The following is a 15,725-nucleotide window of genomic DNA, read 5'->3' on the forward strand; positions in this document are numbered from 1 at the left end:
TGAGAGAGCATGCAAGCCCAAGGTGGACTGCCTTTGTAACACTAAAGCATAGCATGATGTCCAAATCAAGCCACTGTAGTTTAAAAAAAGAAAAGAAAAGGTGTAATGCTATTTAAATATTTCTAGATGGATAAGTCAATACAGTATTTTTTGTATACTTACAAGAAAAGTTTTTTAAAAACTGTAAAGCCATGCATAACATGAAAAATCCTAAGCACTTGTAACACATTACAAGTGTTCACTTGTAATGCACAGAAATTTTAAAATCGGTATTCCTGAACCCATGAGCTAATGCAGGGACTATTGTCTAGCTAGAGAGACAAATGTAGCTTGGTTTTCTACATCCCTCAGAAGTGTAGTGTTGCTCTATTAATGAACTGTTTCAAATAATTTTGTTCTTCAAATAAAAGTACACCTTTGAGATCATAGATTTTCAATTAATTAGAAAAAAGGATGTCTCTAGCTGATTTTTATTTCCTATTTTAGATATATCCATCCATGTGAAATCTGTGGAAGGATTTTTAACAGCATAGGGAATTTAGAACGGCATAAACTTATTCATACAGGTAGACTCATTTTATTACTGTTCTTTTAATAACAAATATTTTCTTGTGCTTTTTTAAAATTTTGTAATTTAATCCTATTTGTCGGGGACATAGATTGTGATGGGTTAATTCTGTGCTGAGAAAACTCTGCACTAAAAATTGCCCCCCAAATAGCTTTTTTCTTTTGAGGGTGGGGAGATGGGGGGGATGATTCATCAGCATACAGAAAGTGTCCGTCATTACATTAGCTGCAGCTCATGAAGTCTATAGAACCAATGCAATTTGCTGAGCATTGTACAGTCCATTGTGCTTTGGGTGCGTCTTCTCATATTCCCCTGGCCTCTCTATTTTGACTCTGTGCACTTGCTGTCCACCTGGCAAGGAGGAGTGATGAGCCTGCAAGTACTTATCAATGAAACACACAGCTCTGCCTTGCGGGTAGACAAGTCAAATGGGATGTTCTTTCTCGTTAGGAGAGGACATATTTCTCATTCAGTTCTGTAGCCTCAAGACTCAGTGCAATTCAGTGCATCTCTAATTTTGTAATTTGCCTCAGTCATTCTGATCATAGCTCCCCCCCCCATCTGTCTCTCATCCCCTCTCCTTCTGCTTCCTTGTTGCCTCTTTGATTTGCATCTTCTTTCCACAACTCTTTTTAGAGGTTCCTTTCCAGATTTTTCATGTATCTTTTCTCTGTTTCTATCTCGTTCCACATCAGTTCGTAAAACCCTTTTATTTTGAGAGTGGGAGGGACGACTGCCGAAAGGGTTGACTTCATTTTTACCTGCACGCAAAACCTAACGTTCCCCACCCCAGTCCCCTTCAAATAACAATTTGTTTTGTTTTATTTTTAAGGTGTGAAAAATCATGCCTGTGAACAGTGCGGTAAGTCATTTGCAAGGAAGGACATGCTGAAAGAGCACATGAGAGTCCATGATAATATCCGAGAATATCTGTGTGCGGAATGCGGCAAAGGTAAGAAATGTCCCTTTTATATCCCTAAGTAAATGGTACGTGGTAAAAAAAAATGGTTATTTCAGAATATGAATCTACCTTGATAATCAGAGTGATTCCTTACAAATGACTGGAATCATTCTTTTTACATTTATAATGTACTGATCAGGAATCTGGGGTGCTTAATGTTTGTTTAATTCTTCATGAGAAGTTGCTCTGTCGCAAAGTACATCTCATTACTGAGTCTTCCATATGCGTGCCCGGCTGATGTGGCGCTGCAGGACTGTGGGTACTGTATTGGCTTTTTCTTCATTGGTTGTGAACATGCTTCATTAAGGATGTGAACACTATACTGAGCCAGACTTCAGGTAGAGGACATTGCCAGCTGTATGTGGAAATGCCAGAGAACAGAACCTGGGATCTTTTCTGCACAAAGCTGACACTCACAGATCAGGGATTCTATAACTGCACCTAAGATGTAGCAGGAAATTTACTCCTTATAGAAGTACTGGGTGTGGGTTCAAATCCCCACCCAGCTGTGAAATGTACTGGGCAAGTCACTGTCTCTTAACCTACGCTACCCTACAAGGTGGCTGTGTGGACTGAAAGGAGCTGTCCTGAATTTTGTAGAGGAAGCATAGGATACAAATGTAGTTATTAATAGCAATGACAGAATTGGCTGTGAATAAGAGGCTTAAGTGTCTTTTAAGACTTATTGCAGAGGAAGTCCCGTTGATTTTGTTGGATCTTGTTTCTAAGTGTTTCAAATAATCAGTGAACAATTTAAAATATTTGCATCCCACCTCATCCTACATGCAGGATGGTTTTAAATTCCCACTTAAAACAAACACCTGTATTGATGCCGTCTTATTTAAAACACCTGTAACTTCCCAGTATTTGCATGCTTGTGTTTTCTACAGCTGCTTGCTCTGCAAGCCCCTTTCTGCAATAACGCATGTTGTCTGGTTGGCACGATTCAGTGTGTAAACGTTCCTGCCTTGCAGCAGTGGGATTGAACAGGACAGCCTTTTGCCCTCTTGCCATTCTGTGGTGGTTTTCCACTTCACTGAAATTCCAAGAGCTGCCTTAAACGTTGTGAATTACCTCTTAGGCTTTTCAAAGACAGCAGCTGAATGAACAGGATTCTTTAAATAAATAAACTGGCACGCACGTGCATGCTGAGCCTCACCATTCCCAATAAAGAGCCTTTCAGAGATCTTTCATTGCCCTTTTTCATGGGTCTCTTGAAGCTTTTGGGTGAATTGTTTTCTGAAATAGACCATGGTTCAACCAACTGGTACAGTCTCTTCAAGTTTCCTTAGAGGTGGCCATTGGCTTGGAACATTCTCATGCAGAGTTTTTTCCTTTGCATGCCTCTCAAGCAGAGGGTGTTGAAAGGGCTTCCCCACCATGTTTAAACCTTGACTTTATCCATTACAGGCATGAAAACAAAACACGCCTTGCGGCACCACATGAAGCTTCACAAAGGGATAAAGGAGTACGAATGTATGGAGTGTCATCGGAAGTTTGCACAGAAAGTCAACATGCTGAAGCACTACAAAAGGCACACAGGTGAGCACCACGGAGAGGAGGAACTCCACAGCCCTTGCACAGGGCAAGATAAATTGCCTGAGAGTCAATGGGGCTTACAGACCTGCTGCTCTGTAATACAGTACAGTGATGTCAGTTACTACTTACAGCGCCAGTCTTATGCATGTGTCCCGAGGACTAAGTAGCTACAGCTGCATTTGAAGGATGTTGCTTGCTGCTAAAGAAGAGTGTGTCAGGTTACAGTTTTACTTGCCCTAGACCTTTTATCAAATTTCCAGGTCTCTGTGGAGGGTGTGCAAATGTGTATTACAGGCACACATATAGATGTTGACTGAGGTTAATACCCTTAGACCTTTTTAAAAAACAACAATACAAAATATACCCAGGTAATTTTGTCCATAGCTATTTATGGTTAATATAGCTAGGAAGCTAGAGGAAGATGCCTGCATTTTTGAAACATATGAAGGGGGGGGAACTCATAGTGCGACTATGTAGTCTTTTGTCAATAAATTCCATTTTGCTTATTTCTACTTTAAGGGCTCCTTGATTTCATGAATACAGTCGTGCCTTGGTTCTCACCTCTGTGCAAATGTTAAGAAGTTTGGGGAACCAGATGGAGCCCTGCATAAATGCCAGAGGGTTAATAAGTCCTGACCCCCTCCCCCAGCACTGCCTGGAATCTGCTCTCCATTTAGCATTTACTACACTGCTTAGCTTAGCAAACACCAGCATGACTTTGGGCCTAAAGGAACAATTAATTGGCCATTCCTTTTGTAGCACACAATTTCACATTTGCCATAAGGAACTGTGGGTAGTTATCATTTTGGTACTTAACCTAGTTTCTAATTAGCAGGAATCAAAGATTTCATGTGTGAGCTCTGTGGGAAGACGTTTAGCGAGAGGAATACAATGGAGACTCATAAGCTCATTCACACAGGTAATGTTTGGCTGGAACTCTATGCCACTGGTTCTAAAAGTACCTTTACAAAGATAAATGCGAAGACTCTAGGTCAGCGTTTCCCAAACTTGGGTCCCCAGCTGTTTTGGGACTACAGTTTCTATCATCCCTCACCACTGGTCCTGCTAGCTAGGGATGATGGGAGCTGTAGTCCAGAAACAGCAGAAGACCCAAGTTTGGGAAACCCTGCTCTAGATTTTGCACTTACAATGTGCCCCCAGTGGCATGCAGAATACATGGCTCTGAATCTAACCTCTCTTTTAGAAGGCTGGGAAAAAAAATTAAGGTAGTTTGGTTAGTATACTGTAAAAAACGTACCTACGATTATATATTTCCCTTGAAGCACTAACAGCTGCCTGACATATCCATTAGTCTCATATCCATATTAGTCTGTTGCAGCAAAAACACTGGAGTCGCTTAGCTCCTTTCACAAATCTATTATCTAATTATTGTGCACTAAAGTTGACTTCATCAGGTGCATTGAGCACTATCCTAACTTGGCAGCTATGAATACACATGTGCAGCAGATGTTTGGTGCTGAGGTCAGAGGGAAGTGCAGTGAAAAAAGAACACACTAAGCTGTCCCATTAAACAAATGTGTGCAAAATCATTCCAATGACCATTCACAAAGCAGTGTGGATGATGCAATGCAAAACATTCAGGCATTGGTAATTTGACTTACACCTGTAGCAGAATTTTTAAAAACCTGTTATCTTGATTCGGGCCGCACCTTATAAGAATTGAACTTTCTGATACCTCGTAATTCAGTGGCTTCACACTGCAGCTTCTCTGTGAAGCTTCCTTTGAACATAATTGTAACAGCCTGTGTTTGGTGCATTTCAGTTCCCTCTGATCTCATTGCTTACTATTCCGCCCTGCCCTGCCCCCAAAACCCATGTGTGCATAGATCTGCCAACTTGGGACAAGCCTTGATACATCTGATGGGGTGGTCTCTAGTCCATGAGAGTTTATGCCATAATAGACCTGTTAGTCTTGAAGGTGCCACAAGACTTCTTTTTGTTTCATCCGTATGACAGCAAATCTAAAAAAACTCTCATGTCAGCTATTTGACAGCATTCAGACTTTGAGGGAGAGCTGAGCCACGTTCCCTCATCTGCAGTAAACCACATTGGTTCAGTGCTGTCAGGTTTGCTGAGGTTAGTAATATCAGATCCTGTCAGCCCCTGATCTCAGAAGGCAAATGCAGCCTGATAGTTGTCCCCAGTCGCCCAGGTGTCACATTTCCATGGAATTCATCACTCTGCTTTAAATTCCAGTCCATCCTAATTAGTATGTAAGTGTCTCCCAATTATACAAATATAAAATACTTCCTCCAGGTTCCATACCATGTAGCTCTTTAAAAAATGGAAAACCTGTAGTTGAAATGTTGTAATATTAAGATGCCCTACCTGAAAATTAATGCTCAACTTCTTGTTTTACTTGCTACTACTAGTGGGAAAGCAATGGACTTGCTCAGTGTGTGATAAAAAGTACGTCACAGAGTACATGCTTCAGAAGCACATTCAGCTAACTCACGATAAGGTAGAAGCGCAGAGTTGTCAGCTCTGTGGGACGAAGGTTTCCACCAGAGCTTCAATGAGTCGTCACATGAGGCGGAAACATCCAGAGGTGAGTTTGATGACAGATTAAGAGTTCGTGATTTTTGCTGACTTCCTGGGGAGACGCATCCTTTACATGTTACCTTGCTCTGAATTTTTAATTTTTGTGCAGCTTTGTTGTGACGGCTGCCAACACTTGCTTTTCACATCTTAGGAATGTGAATTCTTAGTACAGTACACGCCACTTATTCTTATTATATCCACAATTGAAGGACCCAAAAGGTAGCTAGCCTTAGTTGAGCTGATAGAGTGACTAGCCAGATTTGAATGGGTGTATAAAATGTAATATAAAATATGCATACATATATGATATAAAACATAATATAAAACAAACCAATCTGCCTGTTACATATAAGCGTAACTGTTCCTTATACGCAATTGCAGGGTAATACTATAAATATGTTATTCCTTAATATAAATATTGTTTTCCAGGTGCTTTCAGTTAGAATTGATGACTTGGAGCAGCTCTCAGAAACCACAACTGTTGATGCTTCATCTATAGGAATTGTACAGGTAAAATGCAAGTGTAGCCTAATATTAACTCTCTTGTTACCTTCAGTCCTTATTTGGACATTCAAAGTACCCATGTGCCAGCTCCGCCCCTCAGTATCCCCACATGTGCCAGCTTCAGCCCTGACCTTCCTGCATTTACTGGGAAAGGTCTGAAGGGAGATTCCAAGCACATTCAGCTGAATGCACTCAGAAGCCTTCAGGAAAAGGTTCCCCACCCTTGGACTTAAGCCCACTTTATCAGGTGCATAAAATGTTGTCCTCAGTTGCCAGATACACATCAGTACAGAAGGGGAAAAGAACAAGGGTGCTGGAAGGCTATGAAATTCAAGAGGTACAGCCTGACATTTCTGTATAAAGCTCAGATCTATACAAAATAAGTACACTGACCATTCACAACATCAGGAATAGCACAAATCTTCCTGCCTTTGCTGCACTAATAAACATGTGTAGCATGAAAGGAAACCAGAGTCTCTGTTGAGTCCTCGACAAATCAAATCAAACTTACTGATAATTTTTTTAATTCAGCAGTTTTGAACAGGTATTTCTCCTGATGTTGAAGTGTTGAATTCAGTGACATTGTGCTTTCATTGAAAACTCCCCTTACAGTCAGACCTAGCCCTGGAACCAGGAGAGTTACCGGAAGGCAAGCATATGAAGGCTCATAAACGTGGTCATAAACGAAAGCATAAGCCCGATGAAGAGGAAGAAACCCAAGTGCCTGAGGATTCTGCCTTCAGTGAATACACAGAAAAAGAAGTGGAATTCACAGGGAATGTGGGAGATGAGACCAATTCAGCTGTGCAAAGCATTCAGCAGGTGAGTGCCCTTTACCAAGGAATCGGGAGAAGGTGGTAATTACAACAAAAAGTGGCTTTATATCCTAGGAATATTATTTAAGGTATTTTAATGTATCGATGGATTTTTTCAGTAGGTGAATTTTTGGAAAGCTCACCAGTATAATATGCAGGGGAGAGGAAGGAAGAGGTCCCTGGTGGCTGAAATCCCCTGAAAATTCATTATGCCTCTGTATGCAGAGTCAGTGTCAGTTGCTAAATTCATTTCTATGTGAGCAAATATTCAGTTGCGTTCTGGGGATGTCTGCTAAGGCACCAACTAGATCAAACATCTCTCATGGTGCAAACACTGATTAGCTCATTGTTTTGGGAGAATAGACTTTGCCCCAACCACACTAGACCTTTCAATGCAACCACTTTCTTTCTTCAGTAGGAATGAATACAACCAGTAGCCTGGGAAATCCAGGCCCCTCTTCTTTGTTTTGTAGGGTTGCGATACGTCCGGGAATCGGACAGCATTTTGGTGTTTGGGGGGGATTTTCGCGAAATCGGAAAAATGTCTGAGGAAACCCAGATGTATGGCAAGGGGGGTCATTTTGTTTTTTTAAAAAAATCATTTAAAAACCCCCCAAAGCCCCAGAACTTATGGCAACTGTATTGTTTTGCCCTGCAGTCAGCATAGCCTTGCTCATCTCTTGGCCAGGTAACTATGACCAACATAGCTTGATGGTGAGATAAAAGTGAAGTATTTTGTTCTGAGAAGTAATTTCAATTTCAAAAGATACTAGAGATGAACTATTGCAATGGGAGGGGGATCAGAAATACCATTACCACATACCAGAGTTAAAGAAATCCAGTTTTTTCTAATCTGTGCGAATTTTGCCCTCAATTTGGGGAACTCAACTGAAAGTATTGCCTGAATCTCCAGTAGTGGTGATCACCTTTGATGGAAATTAATTTAATAATAATAATAATATATTATTTATACCCCACACATCTGGCTGGGTTTCCCCAGCCACTCTGGGCGGCTTCCAACAGGATATTAAAAATTCAATATAATAATAATAATAATAATAATAATAATAATAATAATAATAATAATAGTCAAAGATTAAGAACTTCTTTAAACAGGGCTGCCATCAGATGTCTTCTAAAAGTCAAATAGCTTTTTATTTCCTTGACATCTGATGGGAGGGTGTTCCACAGGGCGGGCGCCACTATGTATGATCTAAATCCATGAAGTTTATCATTGTTTGCTTTCAACTCTGTAATATAACAACAGATATAGTATGAGGGTTGGAAGGACCCTGCTACAGCCTTCCCCAACTTTGTGCCCTTCATATGTTTTGGACCACAGCACCCATCAGACACGGCCACTGGCCATGCAGGCTGGGCTGATGAGAGCTGCAGTCCAAAGTATCTGGAGGCCACCAGCTTGCAGGGGAAAGCTATTCTTATTATAGTGGGGTAGGAGAACTGAAAATAATGACAATATATTTCACATCTTGCAACTATTGGTATCAGATACTACATGGGTAGTCCAAAAAACCCAGGACACAATTTTCCACAGCCGTCTAGCTGCTATGGTGGCTCATTTACCAGAATTAATGTATTTAGCATTAATTCTGGAAGGGTATACTCGATTCTGCCCAAACTAAGTCTCCTGGAGCTAGAAAAGGCCTGTTCTTGTGTTGCCAACCTCCAGACCTCCCATGGAGAAGACACATGAAGAAGTCCTCAGGTGCTGATCACCGAGTCTGGGTTGGTTTATATCAGGCACATCCAACTCCCAAGAGACTGAGATCTACTCACAGTATAAAGAGTTGTTGAGCTTTTTTTAGGGGAAGGTTGATCAAAGTTGTTGAGCTTCTGGGGGGGGGGATGGGTGGCCAAAGTTATTGAACTTTTGGGGGGGAATCTAAAAAAAAATTGATACCACAATCGACCGAGACCACCATGATCGACCGGTAGGTCGTGATCAACCTATTGGACATGCCTGCTTTATATGATACATGTGTTCCCATCATGCCATCGACAGGCAAAAAAGAGAGGCAGCAAAGTTGACTGTTCCTCACAGCATGCATTTCTAGTAAAAACAATCACTACAGATAACTCTGAATTTCTCTTTTTTCAGGTGGTGGTGACTCTCGGAGACCCAAATGTCACAGCCCCTTCTAGCTCTGTTGGCCTGACCAATATTAGTGTTACCCCCATCACTACACCAGCTGGAACCCAGTTTACAAACTTGCAACCTGTGGCTGTGGGCCACCTGGCCACTCCCGAGCGCCAGTTGCAGCTAGACAACAATTCCATCCTCACCGTGACGTTCGATACAGTCACCGGTTCCGCCATGTTGCACGGCAACCGCCAAAATGATATCCAAATACAGTCGCAGCCTGAGCCGGCAAACCCCCAGTCAGTCGCCCATTTTATAAACCTGACTACTCTGGTGAACTCCATCGCTCCGTTAGGGAGCCAGATATCGGAACAGCATCCCTTAACCTGGAGGGCGGTACCTCAGACGGATGCCCTTCAAACGCAGGCCCAGCCCCCGCAGCAGCAGCAGGCAGGGCAGCAACAGGTTCAAACAGAACAGCAGCAGCAGCAGATGTACAGCTACTAACTTATACTTGTAAGGAGACACCAAACTGTGAAGGGGCTTGTAGGAGCCTATGGGACACGTACACCGCAGAATCGATTGCTGGAAACCAAACAGAGGTGGAGGAAAGAGCGCGTGCAATGAGGGCATGCTGATATCGGCCCAACAGCTTGAAAGGCAGAGGCCTTGAGAGTCGCGACCAACGCCAGCCCTACTCAAAATATGGGGTGAAATCAGCTGCTGGGAATAGCGAGAAGTCTGAGGTCTTGGGGGTTGTGGTACATTTGGCAAGGAGACAGGGAAATAAGAAATAGTAAATACAACAGCAGTATCTTCTAAAACTGTACAGCAAGAGCGTTTAAGTCACACTGAGTTAGGTTGCGACCAGCTTGACAGCAGGATGTAAGGATGTAATTGAGCAAATAAGAAATGTTTCTGTTTTCCTTAGACCGTTCCTGTATCTAATGGAACGTTTGGGAAAAATAAGTGGGTGGGGATAGTCCATGATGTGAAATGTGCCTCATTTCATGAATCATTTCCATGTTGGTGATGGAGAACTCACTTTACCAATAAGACAGCTTGGGTTGTAACCTGGGGGGAAAAATAGCCAGTCTGATGTTAGAGCAACATTTATGGTCTTCTGTTTAGTAAAATTAAAACTTGAATCAAGCTTGTTGTGGACTAAACACTTAATGTGATAATAGAATCGTTTACAGAACTGCTTGTTGATTAAATATTACATTTAGCTAATAGATCTGAAAGAGCAGTTCTTCCCATTGAAACTGACTTTGCCAATTAGTCTTCTATCATGTCATAAATATTCGGGAGTCATTGTTCGATATTACCTTTTGCACTTTGCACTGTATTCTTGGTGGATATTTACAAATTAAGGGGCACTTTTTAAAGTGATCTCATGTATCTTTTCATTATTTTCTTCGTAATAACTGATACATGATTTTGCTTGGGGGAAATCTGAAATGCACAGCAACAAATTGCCTGGGTGCAAGTCATAATATAATACCGTTTGTAGGTTATGTTGACCACAAGGAGGCAGCCTAGACTAAAATTAATGAAAATCACTTGCTTTGATAAAGTTAGGTAGTTATAGAGCTGTTGTATCATCTGTTCAGGCAGAAGAGGGCGTGTTTTGTTTTGCATCCGTATACAATGTATCTGCCATATCATGTGTTTAAATTCAATCTTCATCTTTTATGGAATGACTTAAAGAGCGTACCATCAGAAAATAAAGGAGGAGGAGCCCAGCAGTACACAAAGAAAAGAATGAATAAGCATTTCCTTTGCCTTTGTGAACAACTGTTCTAGCTAAACGATAAAGGAAAAATAAGATTTGACAATTGACTGATGATTTCCTCACAGTTCCATTTGCTCTCAACTGTGTGCCGTTATTTACAGAAACTTTTCTAACCTTCCAGTACACATCATAGGAACAAGTTGCATGTTAAGGTTGTGTACATATAGGACCTGTGAAAAAGATATTGCAGTTTGGAGTGCCCTTGGGTGCCAGCCAGTGATATTCTTTCCCAGGAGACTTCACTGCATACCCTTAAGTTTTCCATCCCACTGCCTGCCGACAGCATTCTATGCCCTCTGCGCTGTTTTTCAGACCCGCTTTTTATGTTGTACTTTTGGAAATCTTGGGGTTCCCCAAAGCCTGCTGATGCATGGATGGTGCCACTTTGGTCCTGGGTTCAGTCTCCAGCAGATGAGGCTGGGAATTTCCCCTGTCTGAGACCCTGGAGAGATCCCATTCAGTTTAGACATTATCGAGCTAGGAGGATCAATGGTGTGACTCAGTTAAAGGCAGCTGCCTGTCTCCTGTGCTTTAGTTTGTAGCAGTACTGGGGAACCTGTGGTCTTCCAGATGTTGTTGTACTACAAACACCCATCTGCCCTGACAACTGCCCTGGCTGGCTGGGGGCTGATAGGAGTTAAACTGCAGCAGCATCTGGAGGGGCACTGCTGGTCTACAAGATTTCTAGTCAATATTGCAGTTCAGATGGTTGGCCAACCCCCTGCCTTCCATCTTCATTTCCTCCATTCTTGGCTAGTGTGCAAAGTTGAAAGCTTCATAGACACAGCATGATACACAACAGTCTCGTTTTGCTTGGGCACCTGCCACTCTGCCTTCAGAAATTTGGGAGGGCGGGTGTTGCTCATCACAGGCCTCCAGATTTGTTTCATCTGTTGGGATCCTGGCTGATCCCTTATCACCACTGTCTCTCAGGAATATAGGTACAGCATGCCTTCCAGGTGATTGTGCCTTTTCTGTCTTCCCTTGCCTGTTGGCCTGCTGACCATCTCATATTCTTGCTATCTCATTAGGTCATATGCCGTATGGTGTACATTAAATCAGAAGGCTATTGCTTCAAATAGCAACCTACAAATCAACAGCCACATGACACAATTGCAACACTTAGTATTTATTTAGCACATAGTACCATTAATAAGATCTCAGTAATGGTTACAACAATCCTATATGCTAAACTGGCATCATTTATCATACACAGATGTGGCTAAGGCCATTTTGAAAATTCATGCCTGATTAGGGATTTGAATTGGGTAACAGATTCTTAACTACCACCTGTACTTGGAACCAAAGCATCATGCAAGCTGTGGTGTAGTGGTTAGAATGTTGGGCTAGGACCTGGGAGACTAGGGTTCAAATCCCTGCTCAGCCATGAAGCTCACTGGATGACTTTGGGCCAGTCACTTGCCTCTCAGCCTTACCTACTTCACAGGGTTCTCATGAGGATATAATGGGGAGGAGGAGAATGATGTATGCTGTCATGAGCTCCTTGGAAGAAATTTGGGGTGTGAATGTAATAAAGAAATAATAAACAAATTCTTAGGAATGGGAAACTAAGGAAAGCAGTGTCTTCTCTCTGTATTAGTACAGACAACATTGCTTATAGCCACTTGATAATGATTTACTCCTAATCACCTGGTGGTATGAACCAGATAATGTGCTTATTCAAATAGTTGCGTGCGCACTGTGGAAAGTTACAAACTGGTATGTGATCAAGTATTTTAAGAGCTCCAAAGCCACAGGTAATATCTTGATTAGGACAAAATGCCAAGCAAATTATGGTGATTTAGTTAGCCCTTGTAAAGGTATTACCTTACTATGACTTTGAGATCCCCCCCCCCAGTGGACCAGAACAGTTGCCTCCAGTAAGTACTCCCAGTTAGCTAAATTCTGCGGACCCCCCTTCCCCCCCAAAAAAAACCAAGCCATGGGCCGCCTACTTTTGAAAATTTTCGTATCTCTATGGTAGTTTTTGTTTGTTATGTGAATAGTGCCCCAACCCACCTGGGTGGGTTACGCAGACTCCCGGGGGTCCGTGGACCACCAGTTGGGAACAACTGCTTTAAAGAGTCATCAGAGAGATACAGGGGTCAGCAAACTTTTTCAGCGGGGGCTGGTCCACTGTCCCTCAGACCTTGTGGGGGGCCGGACTATATTTTGAATGGGGGTGGGGGATGAATGAATTCCTATGCCCCACAAATAACCCAGAGATGCATTTTAAATAAAAGGACACATTCTACTCATGTAAAAACATGCTGATTCCTGGACCGTCCATGGGCCAGATTTAGAAGGCACTTGGGCCAGATCTGGCCCCTGGGCCTTAGTTTGCCTACCCATGAGAGAGAAACTCCTGGGCTGGTATCCAATGAAATAGTTCCATTAACACAATGGCTGCACAACAGGACCTCCCCCCCCCGCAACCCCCAACCCTGTGCCCTCCCCAAATCTGCTTTGGAGGGTTGAAGGAGCCCACAGAACAGATTTAAGTGGTACACAAGGAGTAGGAAAGGAGGTTGTGTTGCACAGCCAGATGCCTTTATGGCAACAGAACTACTTCATTGGATACTGCCCCTTAGGTGCAAGAAAATACTCAAGATGTTTCCCCTGACAGATGCCTTTCCCAGCTTTCATGTACAATCCTGACACAGAGGTTTGTTTTGTTTTCGGAAATGGTTATCAGCAGATAGAAGTCTATGAACAAGGAACAATGAGTTAGATATATGCATAACATGACTAATAAAATACTATCTGTTCCACCTTCTGCAAAATAACATATAGAAGATAATACCAAGAGGGGCTAAAGTTTCACTGCCAAACAATGATATCTACGTATTGTGTTCTGTAGTTAGTCGTCTTGATAAGCACAGGTTCGAGATGGGTCATCAGAGAGATGCAGGTCCTTTCCTGACCTCTGGCAACAGACCTCATGATTGCATCAGGAGGTAATGCAGTCACAAATCACTTCACTTTCCACTGTACTCCTTAAGCTTTCTCGTTCCCCCTCAAGGCCTTTTTCTGAGGCACCCTAATGCATACTGTGAACTGAACTAACATTCTTTCCTCTCTTTTGATCTGCTTGCTCCTAGGGAGCCCACAAGTCAACATGTCCTTAATGTTACTTCACAAAAGGAGCCTTGTAAACACTTAATTATGGAGGCTTATTATTCCAAACTTCCAAGTATCATTGGGATAGTGGCCCACACAATTAGATATTCATACAGCTAAATGTCAGCTTTAATTTGCATTTTAAAATTATTTTTTATTTTAAAATATGCAGTGCTACGACTTATTATCTGCCAAGTCTGCATATACACTACACTTTCATTTCAAGCTCTTCTTCTTTGAGTAAGATATATATGGGGTCACCAAAAAGTGCTAAGGACCTCTAAGTGTAAGTGCTTCGGACCTCTAAAGGTCTTAATTTGGCCCTGATTCCTGCTGTTGCACTTCCAACAGATTCAACTTGGAAGATAAACCTATGTCTGGGCTGTACATTGTGTAGAGTGAGCAGCTGCTGCAACTTTTAATATTGGTAAAGAAGACAGTGTTCCCCTTCTGTGTAGCTATTTAAATATGTAGGAGTTCTGTCCTCTTTTTCATCTAGCTACCCTAGTTGAGCTCCCTCCCAGCTTCAAGCTTTTAGAATTTCCACTGGTATTGCCCACACACATCCAAGCATATCTGAACTAAATGTGATGTCATTGTTTTCTTCCATTTTAACAAAATGTCCACCATACCACTAGATTTTAAGAAAGCCTCTAAGTGGCTTACAAATCACCAAAACAAAATATTAAAATTTTACTCCCCATTTGCACAGCAAGTATCACCCCATGTGTAGGTATCAAGGCTAACAATGAAAAAGCCTGCTTGTGATCTCAGAGCCAGCTGCTTATGTGGAACTAATGAAGAAAATAGCTATATGCAGGAGAGCATGAGTCATGCAAGAAACACGCCGCTTTGTTGTTTTATGGCGTATGAAGTCAAGATCTGCTAATTTTAGCCCTAACCCTGCAAGTTTTAAAGAAGGTCCTGTCTGCACGAAGGAGGTGGAATCTAGCCCAATGAGCGATGATGATAAACTTGTGTCCATGTGTACTAATGCAAGTTAAAACTACTTACAGAACCAGAAGAAAGAATGGGAAACTTGCTCCCGGGGGCAAATATATCTTATCTTCACTCCCTCTCCTCCCTCTTCTGCTATTTTCCCATGCTATGCACGCAGATCTCAACATGCTCACATTTTTCCTGCGGGCATAAGCTTACTTTCATGGTTATTTGAATGAGAAAAACGGGCTTAAAGAGACTGAAAATTTCCAGAAGCAAAACAGAAAAAAGAAAAAAAGAAAAAGCTGGGTAATGAGTGGGTTCCTGCTATGAGAATCTCTGTGTGGTGGAATCTCTTACTCTCTGGCATGTAATAAAGAAATATTTCTGGGCAGCAGATAGGCAGCCAAGAAACCAGCAAATGACTTCCTGAGACATTTCAGCATACTCAGAAAAGTGCAATCCTATGATTGCTGAGAGTGTTCGTGGGGCCATAGGATAGTGTGGATCTCCCTGCTCTGCCTGCAAATAGCTGGTGTGCCAGAAAGAGATGGAGGGGGGCTTTGGGTCCAGCAGATCCAAATACAGGTACCTCCTTTCCACCTGACGTGTCCCCAGAATTGGCGGCGGGGGGGAGAGGCCAATGTGCCAGCCTGGCATTCTTATTCTTTCTGCCATTGTAACTAAAGGGAGGTGAATGTGTGTAAGCCAAAGGAAAATCACAGATACTCTCAGTCCTGCTAGCATTGTTCTGCCCATGCCAGGAAAAGGTGTCAGAGAAGCAGCCATGTTAGCTCAAAACAACAACAAATACTCTTGTG

The 15,725-nt window shown here is 42.3% G+C and overlaps 1 protein-coding gene across 2 annotated transcripts in view; it reads left to right on the forward strand.

Annotated features, from left to right (window-relative positions):
• PRDM15 (PR/SET domain 15) overlaps positions 1 to 10,888 on the forward strand; it is a 38,005-nt gene extending 27,117 nt beyond the window's left edge. Inside the window, exons 17-24 of one of the 2 annotated variants that reach the window (XM_083500499.1) lie at positions 487 to 566; positions 1,401 to 1,520; positions 2,940 to 3,071; positions 3,901 to 3,987; positions 5,462 to 5,637; positions 6,060 to 6,140; positions 6,747 to 6,956; positions 9,069 to 10,888. In XM_083500499.1, coding sequence (XP_083356625.1) covers positions 487 to 566; positions 1,401 to 1,520; positions 2,940 to 3,071; positions 3,901 to 3,987; positions 5,462 to 5,637; positions 6,060 to 6,140; positions 6,747 to 6,956; positions 9,069 to 9,557 — 1,375 coding nt within the window. In that variant the 3' untranslated portion in view covers positions 9,558 to 10,888. The remainder of the gene's footprint in view (positions 1 to 486; positions 567 to 1,400; positions 1,521 to 2,939; positions 3,072 to 3,900; positions 3,988 to 5,461; positions 5,638 to 6,059; positions 6,141 to 6,746; positions 6,957 to 9,068) is intronic. The other variant, XM_083500500.1, reaches the window with a different exon arrangement.
• Positions 10,889 to 15,725: the final 4,837 nt, after the last annotated feature.

Source organism: Podarcis liolepis, assembly GCF_965112155.1.
Source record: "Podarcis liolepis genome assembly, chromosome: 4".
In the NCBI taxonomy this organism is placed as follows: Eukaryota; Metazoa; Chordata; class Lepidosauria; order Squamata; family Lacertidae; genus Podarcis; species Podarcis liolepis.